General features: G+C 38.4%; 1 protein-coding gene across 1 annotated transcript in view; it reads right to left on the minus strand.

Annotated features, from left to right (window-relative positions):
* cdk14 (cyclin-dependent kinase 14) overlaps positions 1-5329 on the minus strand; it is a 157027-nt gene extending 151698 nt beyond the window's left edge. Inside the window, exon 1 of the mRNA XM_053326790.1 lies at positions 5210-5329. Coding sequence (XP_053182765.1) covers positions 5210-5303 — 94 coding nt within the window. The 5' untranslated portion in view covers positions 5304-5329. The remainder of the gene's footprint in view (positions 1-5209) is intronic.
* Between the last annotated feature and the right edge of the window lie 5836 nt (positions 5330-11165).

The following is an 11165-nucleotide window of genomic DNA, read 5'->3' on the forward strand; positions in this document are numbered from 1 at the left end:
TTCATTTACAGTTCAGCATCAGGGACACAGTGAGAGAGAAATCCAACACACCTAAACCTAAATGTGTAATACATATTTTAGCTGACATTAGAAGCATTTAACCTTTATCCTGCAGGACCGCTGTGCTGTGCTCCACACACACACACACACACACACACACACACACACACACACACACACACACACACACACACACACACACACACACACTAACAACAACATCTAATCTCATCTAAACATCTACATCCACACATGATTTATTTGCTTCAATTGACATTTTTTTTGTTCAGCTTCTGTTGTAATTTGACCGTGGCTCATAAATTAACATGCTGCTCCTACACTGCTACATATGCTAATTAAAATCACAACCATAAAGGCTTTGGGAAAAAAATGAACATAAATACAGCTTACATCTCTATTATGAAATTTAAAATGTGAGATCACAGATTCATTCTGAACAGGCGTCATTTATAGTTTCCTTTCCAAAAAAGCTGTTGAACCTGTTTACACTGAAACACAACACTGATATTTTCACATTCACACACTCTGAAAAATATATCTGAGTCAATTGTCAGGTGAGAAATTACTGCTTTGTGTGGAATATGGAATGATTAAAATCAATTTTTTTAATTTTTTCAATGATGCAGATATCGGGCTGTGGATCATTTTATTTGATTTTATATCATTTTTTTATTGGACGATATGTTGTCTCAGAAATAATTGCGATAAACAATATTATTGTCATTTGAAGATCATTTTATATCACTGATATAATCATATGTCCATGTATTAGGGCTGGGCAATGAATCAAAACATTTAGAAACTCTAATCAACTTAATCTTGCTCATGTCAATTAATGGTGGTGTTCACTGTTGCCATGACAGCAAAGGTTGCATATCTTTAAGGAATTTGAAAACTTGTCTCCAGTAATATTTGAACCCAAACCATGATCTTTACATAGTTGTAATCAAGTAAACTAGACATTAACCACAGCGTCACACCTTAAAACATCTTTATTTTCACTCCCTAAAGATCCTCATGTGTGAGGGCAGCAGTGGAAAATACTGAACTAAAGAAACTGTGAAAATACATCATTGTTCATCAAGGGTGGAGATAATCGTTCATTAAACATAATCGAGGTTAATAATAATGGCCCAGCACTACCATGCATCATATAACTCCATATGTAGACATGATGTTTTTAATTAGGTTATTGTATGATAAGTTGATAATGTCATTATTATGACAGACCTGCTCCATACTGGATCTCTTCATAACGTAACTATACTTGATGAGTGCTGTCCAATTTAAAGTGTTGTGTATAAAAGGGTTCTTTTGTACATTACATTAAACATCTGACTGAACAGAAGTGTTTTATCACAAAACTATGAAAGAATGATAATTGAAAAAGTTTCAACTTGGTTGTAATAGACTGAAATGACATTTGATGGTCATTGGTCAGTGTGTGTCAATAGAGCTGACTGAACTGCCAATTTTAATCTCCAATTTATTGAAACGTAGCATCACTCTTCCAAACAGTACAAAGAGTTATTATCACAAGACACCAATACACCCAACCAATTCAATCATTGGTTAAAGTCAACAAACAGTAATTAAATTAGCTCAGTTGGATGGATAACCTCCTAATCTGGCAACGCTGTGCTTCAGATGTCACACTTACACAAATCAAGTATGCATCTAACAAAGTCATGGTCTCTGTTTTATCCCTCTGAGAAAACACATACAGTACAAAGCTAATGTTAGCTCTGGAATGAGGACTGTGGGTTTTGTCCTGCGTCGCTTCCACTGTGCTGCCCAGTGAGGACCAGAGGAACAATCACAGCGTCCCGTTACTCTTTCAACACACATACGACATTCGAGCGTTGCATCGAAGAAGAAAAAAAAATGGGAAACTATCTGTTTAATTACACTTGGAGCAGCAGCCGTGCTCTGATCTGCCGGCCGCTGAGCAGCTCTCTGGGAAGCAGTCGGGGGTTAATTGACTTGCTCAAGGGCACCTCGATGGCGGTAATGAGGAAGAGAGAGAGAGAGATCTGTTCATTCTCTTCCCTGCGTAGATTCATCCTGCTGGTTCAAGGCAAGACTATCACATCTTTCAAAAGGAAGCTAAGAAGAAACTATTTTTCATTTGTATCATTAAAACGTTGCAATTCATAGTTTTTTTTAATGAAGACGCACAAGTAGAAATCAGGTAGTGTAGAAACTTCTGCTTCTATTGCACATCTGTCTGTGCTGGAACAACATCTGTCTGTGCTGGAACAATGATCCTACTCTGTTGCTCTTCTACTATTTTTTCCTCATTAATAGGTTTTTATGGAGTTTGAATAGAGGGTCTAAGGACAGAAGATGTTGTATTATTGTACAGACTGTAAAGCCCCGTGATGTAAATGTGTGATTTTGGGCTCTACAAGGAAAACTGACTTGACTTCACGGTTCCTTATGAATTCCCTCTCCCTAGACCTGTCATTACAACTATTTAACTTATACTTATAACTTTTGATGGACGATATATTGTCTCAAAAATAATCACGATAAATGATATTATTGTCATTTGATCACTTTATACCACTGATATAATGATAATATAGCTAATGTGACATGAATAGCCTCTTAGCTGCTAATGTGAAGTGTTGATTAAAGCTGTTTAAATCTATCTGGGGCTTCCTCTATGATCCTCACATTCACCTGACAAACTGAAAGCTCTCTACTGGCTGAGCTCACGAGGACCAAACCAGACCCTGCGTCTTATTAAAACAGGTTTGAAGCTATTTAAATGAAAATATTCACAATGCATTATGCTGCACGCTGCCATAATTTGGACGTGCGCAGCAGCTCTGCCCACGCAGCGGCCGGTTGGATCAACACTGTTACAAGGACATAAACAGAAGTGCTGAGGTTTTTTTTTTAAGTATCCGTAGAGCAGAGCAGAGCAGAGAGAAAGGCCCGATCGATGCTCAGATGTGTTGATTTAGATAGGAGGAAAGATGGCCAATGGGAGATGAGCATCAGCACAGCACACAAAAGTCAATGCCAATCTTTTCTTTTTTTTTTTTTCCTCCCTCAACATCGACCCTAAGTCACTTCTGTTCATTTCTCATCTTTTTCTTATAGGCCACATCCTGCTATTCACTCTCCCTACACAAACTGCTTCAAAGGCCACTGAACCCTGTGAAGATCCCTGGGAAGGCGCTGAGTGTATATATATATATGTGTGTGTGTGTGTGTGTGTGTGTGTGTGTGTGTGTGTGTGACTAAGACAGAAAAAAAGGGAAAGAGAGAAAGATGAAATGAGATATGATGGATACACCTTAACAACCAGTGATGTGATTGTATGTGTCACATAAGAGGCTTGTTCAGCAGCAGCATCCATTATAATACATTAAAAACAGAGTGAAAAGATGATGCAGCAACATATTGTTCAGGTTCTATCTGATTTCAGCTTATCACACTTCAGCAGATATGTGAGCTGAGATCGGCAACAATCAGTCCATTAATCAATTAGTTGATTGACAGAATATTAATCAGCAGCTATTTTGCTAATCGATTTTTCCATCAAAAAATGCTAAATATTCTCTAGTTTCAGGATTTACTGATTTTCTTAAAATCTGTAACTTTGGGACAGCTGGTCGCACGAAACAAGCAAACAAGCAAACTGAAGACATGACTGTGGAAAACATCAAATAATCTACAGCTTCATCAATAATGATAATAATCATTAACCTTAAATATGTTTGTGGTCATTTAGAGACAGTGTCACTATTCAGTTCATTTGTCCACCAGAAACAAATGAAAAGTTTATTTAAACACTGTAAAATATGTTGGTCACAATAACTAAAATCTAAAGGCTTAGCAAAAGTAATTATTTTGTATTTTATATTATATTATTATTGTATTGCAAAACCAAATATTTGCTGATATGTCAAATTTCTGAATACTAGCTTTCTTATCAAATCATTGATAAACTTTTCTACAGTGGAGTTCATATATGATGTACATTAACTCGAAAGTAGCATTCACTAGAAGTATCAATGTGTTGCAATATGCAGCATATCCTATACATGAGATAGGAACTGAATGAAGATGCATGATGATGATGATGATAAAGCATGGACCAACCATGCTTTAAAATGGATTGATTTAAAAACATTGTCTCATTACACAATCAATCCACCAGAGAGCACTGACAAGTTTTTACACTGTAAAACTAAATGATATCATAAAGTAATTTAATTAATCCATTTAAATTGGGCTACATGCTTATGTTAAAAAACTACAATTACTCCATGAATTCATTAACCAATCCACTAGTTGATTAACCAGCAACTGTTTGGATATTAGATTGATTTTGGGAAAGGTTCCAAACATCCAGTTTTTAGCTCCTCTAATGTGCAAATGTACTGTTGTCTTTGACTTATGTGACAGTAAACTGAATATTTTGAGGTTTTGGATTATTGTTCAAACACACAAAACAAGGATGGTGAAGGCGTCATCTGCTTTAAATGAATAATTGATCATTTTAGAGACCAAATCATTCAGCAAGAAATTAATCAGCAGAGTAACTGTTCCTTGCAGCATTCACACAATATTAACCAATACCTTATAGATATTACTGATATGGATACATATTGATATATAGTATCATCCCCAATAATCCAGTATGGGTTGAGTTATGTTAAGCTTTGGTTTCCATGGTTTCACCTTCTTTACTGCATCTAATGAGTCAATATGAGCACAGAACACAGCTGTTATTTTCTTTAACTTTCTTATTGAGCATTTATTGTGAGATCTGCACCACATTAGAAATGAAAGAGGAAATAATGATAATATTGACAATGCAAACCTAGAATAATCTGATAATGGCAATTCATATTAAACTGAACTATAGGCAGCAGATTCTCAGTCTAAACTTGTCAGTGTTCACTCTGAGTAAGACATCTGCACACTCACTAATGGAGAAGTTAACTACATAAAAAAGGGAAATGTGCATGAAACAGGTTTGTGGCTTTTTCATGGCTTCTAACCCACAACTGTGACCAGACATCACCTCAGTAAGAAGCAGCAGCCTGTACCGTTACTGCTGCTGCTGCTGCTGCTGCTGGAGGAGACATTTCTCAACTCAGTTTTTGTGCACAAAGGGCTGGAAAAATGGGTTGGGAAAAAAATGAAAAACAGGCGTCCGGTTACTTACCAATACTCCTGAAACTCTCGGACAAAGTTCTTCTTAACTTTTTCATTTTGCCGATTTTCTCCGCGGGTTGGGAGGCTGGCATCAGGTCGCACATTGTTTTTTTTTCTTCTCCTCTCACCGACTTTTGCAGCGGACTGTCAGCGGACTGTGTGGTTTAGAAGCGGGGGTGAAAGGAGGACCGGTGTTCAGTCAGCCCTGCGGGGGCTTCTTCAGCCCAGCTGCTGCGCGCTGGCAAACACAGGAAACAGAGCCTTAACGGCTTTCACTTCTCTCATCAACTACTAACAACAAATGCCTTCTTGAGGATATTTTTCCCCCTCAAGAATGCAACTACATTTCCAAAGAGGCAATAAAAGTCCTGGTTGAAGCAATAGCAGAGGCATCCACACTGGAGCACCGTGCGTAAAATCAGATGCGCCTTTTTACGCGTCTTTATTCTGGTTCAATCCTAAGAAAAGACAAGCACGAGATCTAGCTCTGACTTCTTTCTCTTTTTTTCCCCTCAGCGTCCCAGTCGCTCCCTGCTCCACCGCAATCTAGATGTCATTTTTGGGATTCTCTCTCTGGTTTCGACCCCGAAACCCCGCCCTGGATGCGGGGGATTGGATGACTCCTAAAGAGCACCCGCGTTTCTATTCGCCCTTCAGACTGGCAGTCACACAGCCAGCCCCGCCCCTGTAATGTGTTGCAGGAGGAGGAATATTTTTCATGGAGAGGAGAGAGGAGGAGGAGGAGGAGGAGGAAAGGGGGAGGGGGGGGGGGGCAGATTCTTGTCAGCCTCCTTGGTTGAGATTGCTGCCCTCTGTGAGACCCGGTCATTGCGCGCAGGGCTGAGGTTATACCGCAAACATCAGCATTATTCCTGCTCTCACCTCTGAATATCACAGCTGATCATGCAGACTCAAAGTGCATCAAACAGCTGAGCCCAGATGTAATCTGCTGCTTCTTTATTATCACAATGGAGAGCAATTATCAAGCAAAATGAGCCGAAATCTCCATGGAGTTTGGTGGTGTGCGCTAACAACATTCACATACCCCATTCCTCTTCTTTTCTCAGGCTTTGGGAGAATATATTTAAGTATTAAACTTACTTGAAATCATCACTATGACACCTCAGCATTATTTTTTTGTTTTCTCCTATAATAATGCACAGGATTATATTTAAGGAAAAAGAAGTATTTTATCTTCTCTGTCCCCATTTTCAGTGCAGAGTTATTTGATGATAATATTCAGCAGCCCATTTCTGCCACAGGAATATCATTTTTTTTTATGCCAGTTAATTTATAATAGTATATAGTCAGGATTAAACAGAGCTTTGGGATTAAAGCCATCGCTGCTATTCAAAAACCCCTGCATCAATAATCTAAATCCTGCAGCTATATAGAGAAGCCCATGAGCTCCATTCTGTTTCTTGTCATGTGTCTTTATGCTGGCTGGCATCTCCAATTTGATCATGTCTGTGCTGCAGTCACCACAGCAGCCGCATGAGTAATTCACAGGCGTCAAAAAAGAACAATGGTGGAGCGAGAGAGAGAGAGAGAGAGAGAGAAAGAGAGAGAGAGAGAGAGAGAGAGAGAGTCAAAGCGGGACATGACTCGGGGTTCCTCCTGTCCTGGAAGCATCTCTGTGGAAAGCAGGGATTGAAATGTTTGCATGCTGCAGCACTAATGAGTTTGACTGGAGCACAGACTTGATTGAGATAAATGTAGAGCTGCATTAGTTTGAACTGCACACCTCTAAAGTCTATTAAAACATACACATCCCTGGTGTGAGACGTGACGCTTGATCTAAATGTTTTTTTTTTTTAAAAAGAGTCTTTAAACTGAAATGGGAAGAAGTTGGTTGGTTTTTCAGAATAAAAGATTAGAGGGTAACTTTACACACTGGAGGCACCAGGTGGCAGTGAGGTGACTAGAATGTGATTGTGAGAGATTTCACAGGCTGTCAGGTACTGTGAGTGGAGCGGCTCCTCTAGTATTCTAACTACGCCCCAGAGGCCAATTCAACACATAAAGGAATCAATGAGAAGAAGCATCCTCTGTATTTGGACGTCATGCATATTTAACTCATTTCACTGACTGATGCCCTGACACGTTTTTGCATGCATTGTGTTCATCTGACTCATTATTTATGAGATCATGATGAGGAGTTCAAGAATCCTCTTTTAAAGCCTAATGTTGTGTTTGATGTTCTGCAGATCATACAACACACTTTAATAGCTTAAAACATACTTTATCAGCTTTACTCCTTTTATAATGCACTCTTTCTATATATATAGTATATGCAGTATTTTCTATACACAATTATATAGCTGTGCATGTGCCTCCTGATGATTGGGTGTTGAGGTTAGGAGGAAAGAAAAATGATATTCTTGGAGCTGTCAAACAATCATGTTTCTCTGCTTTGAGTTCAAATTCCAAAAAGAAAACCATCAACATGTGTTGCAACACGAGTAATATAAACCATACAGCATGATCAAATATTCAAACACCTACTGTAAGGTACTGCTACTGGGATTTAGAGCCCTGGGAAAAGATATGACATTAGACCTCACCATCACCACCCAAAGCCCACGTCAACCAATTACTCTAACCACACCTCTACCTGTGCAGGCTTGCAACTGTCTTGTAGTTCACTGTACAACATTCTGTATACAATGGAATTGAAGATTTGGTGCAAGACTAACACCCTCTATAAGTTATGTGCTTTTACACTCACATACGTGTTAAGTTGGGTTACTGTGCTGATTCATTATACTAGAAGTAGAACAATGACACACGCTCATAGATTAAAGCAGTGAGAAGAATGTATATTTGTATATGAAGGTCACAGGAAGTATGTGTCCCAAACATACTTGTGCTCTGCTGCATGTGTGACTTGGTGTGGAGCTGTCCATGCTCTTCTCAACTTTTCATTCCTCTTTCTGGTTTTGTCTGTTGTTTTCCACTGCTGAGCTGCCATTCCTCGTTGACCTTAAAAGTCAGAATGTTGTCTGAAATTAGTTACACATAACCAAGGGCCACATGTTGGTTACGGGCAAATGTCTGAAAGGGTTCATTGTAAAGTATGAGTACCTGTAACCTGAGGTGGCTCCAATGTCTTCTTCAGTCTCTTTAACTGGCGATCGTTCTCACATCGCTCAGCTGAAAAGTAAATATTAAAGTGTGTTTTTTATGCAGTTGAGTAGATTATAATCTATGAGTGTAACTGAGTCAGATAGTTGTTTGAAATGAGATCCACATGTTAGGCCATGTGTGAATGAGATGGTGTATGTAAATAAGAATTGTTAATGTTGTTGCTGTGGGACGAATTAGTTAGATAGGTAGGTATTTTATTAGCATGGTAATGCTAGCAGGTAGGTAAGAAAGTGAAGCAGCAGTATGTTTATGTGTATTTGTACATTAACTGAAATATGTGTATATATAGACATGAAAGTGTTAATCAGAAGGTATGAGTACCTGTAGCCTCAGGTGGATCGATGAACTCTGCTGTCTCATTCTGTGGCAGTTGTCCTCACGGCACACTGCTGAAAAGTCAACACAGTTTGTTTAAATGAGATAATGCATGATGACACACCACTGGTTAACAAAGTCAATATATATTGATAATAGGATTTCTGAAAAATGTTTATATAGGCTATGACACACAGACTAAATTATAATATAGTGGACCCAGTGCATGGAAAGGTTAGGCTTTACATGCATCATCACATTGTGAAGTCTGATCTAGTTGCTAATGAACACAGGCATATGTTAAAAACAATAAGTATTCATTTCTAAATCTTGGTAAGGATGGGGGAGGGAAATGTGAATACTCATTACCTCAGAAAAATGTAATATTTTATGCAAATATTGTCTGAAAAAATATATTTTCCCTTGTTTTAACCGGTGTTACACCAAAATCTGTGACCGTCACAAATGGTGACCTGTAGGGGTGTGACGATACACTCAGCTCACGAGACGAGACGAGAAACAATATTGGGTTCACGAGATCCAGACGAGATTTTAACTTTATTTTTAAGAAAACTTCAATGAGGAAATACATGACTGTTCTTTTATTTGAAATTCATGATAATGAATCACTTTAGTTCTACTTATGCAGTATGCAGCACTGTAAGAGGTTTCTTCATCTAGATATGTTATAGATGGATCATTTTGGTATTTATGGAAATAACAACCATAAATAAAAAAGGTACATACAATCACAAATACCAAAACGTAAATTATAAAGAGTAGAAACAATTCTAATATATAAATATAAATTAAATAAAGAATCCAATTATCACAAATAACATATTACTAATAAAAAACACAGAAATAAAAGTAAATTGCACAAATCCTGTATCACATAAATACACAAGTAGAACAACATATAAATGGTGTTTTGTTGTGCAGATTTGTTGACTCATTTTACTTTTGGCATCATTAGGCTTCCATAGCTGCTCCTCCTACCTCAGTCTCTCAGTGTAGAGACCTGAGGTTAACCTACCACTGTTCCTCTCCTCATCTCAGACTTCTGACTGAGATCTTCTCAGCAGGTAGAAGCTGTAACAAGGTTAATGATCCACACGTGACTTTATAAAAAGAAGACATGACGTGCGAATGAGCGATAGAAAACCGATCGTCTTTTTATCTTTTTTGGTGCGCCCCTTAATTACATAAGACTGTATAAAAGAAATTATTAGCTTAATTATAGCTTCGCGAGACAAAATACACTTCGACGAGAAATATCGTCGCATTTTCGTCTCGCGAGATCTCGTCACACCCCTACTGACCTGTGTTGCTGGCTCTCTGCTGAAGAAGTTGTTTATAAACCTAAAATTCACCTTAACCTCAGTGGAGACCTCATGTCCTCCCTAATCTAATAGACAGTTGAAAAGGAAATGTGTTGATTGTGGATATATTTACACTTTATAGATATAGTGATGTTTATTAGCAGCTTGGCTGTTTAGTGGTAACCAACATGAATGCAGCCTCTCGGAAAAAATGAAGATCAACAATAATTGCACTTCCAGCATTATCCAACTACCAAAAAATACTACCGCCAGAAGTGTGTGTGTGTGTGTGTGTGTGTGTGTGTCCGCAGCGTATTCGTGTACAGAAACATAATCCCGGACCCTCATTCATAAATCAAAGTTTTTGTTAGGGGAGTTATCTAACTCTGAAACAAAACGAATGTTAACCCTGAGACAAAGAGGAACATAATGCGTGAATTCTTGACGCGGAAGGATAATTACATGGTTGGAAGGCTGTATGAGTCAGTAGTTAACAAACTGTAGCTGTAGCATTAGCATTAGCTTTAGCTACTGTGTGGATTGTGTTTTGTGGTCTCTTACATGACTTCTCTGGAGTTTCACCACCTTGCTAATGTCATGCAGCGTTTGGCGGCATTGCGAGTATTTTCCAACAGTGACTTGCTCTTGTTAGGCATGTTGAAAATGTCCGTGACCGTGGAGACATGTCTCCTCTATAGGCCTATGTCATCTTTTTTCCCCCTCTATTTGTGATCTTCTCCTCCCGTCGTTCACGCCCCTACGTACGACGTTACGTCACAGGCTGAAAAATATGTCCCTAGTGGCAGTTGCTCCGAGTAAATAAAAAGTATAAGTGCAGACTATTTATTTAACATTGAAATAGAAATTGAAGTTGACATGAAATGAAATGAAATGTCATATGCAATGGCTGGCTCTGTGAACCTTGTAGGAGAGGGAGGGGGTTGGAGAAAGGTGAACGGACAGACGGACAGACGGACAGACAAACATCCTGCCCCCCAATTATAGTAGTAGGACTTGGGTTCAAACATAGTTCATACTTAATGAATTAGACTAAATAAGTCTTACTGAAAGACAATACTAAGTTTTCAGTGTGTAGCTTTGTGTGTCAAATGATATATTAACATATTCATTTGTTTTGTAAAAACTTTATCAATGACCAAATTACATAACCCTTACCATAAC

This window comes from Scomber japonicus, chromosome 10, assembly GCF_027409825.1.
Source record: "Scomber japonicus isolate fScoJap1 chromosome 10, fScoJap1.pri, whole genome shotgun sequence".
Lineage (NCBI taxonomy): Eukaryota > Metazoa > Chordata > Actinopteri > Scombriformes > Scombridae > Scomber > Scomber japonicus.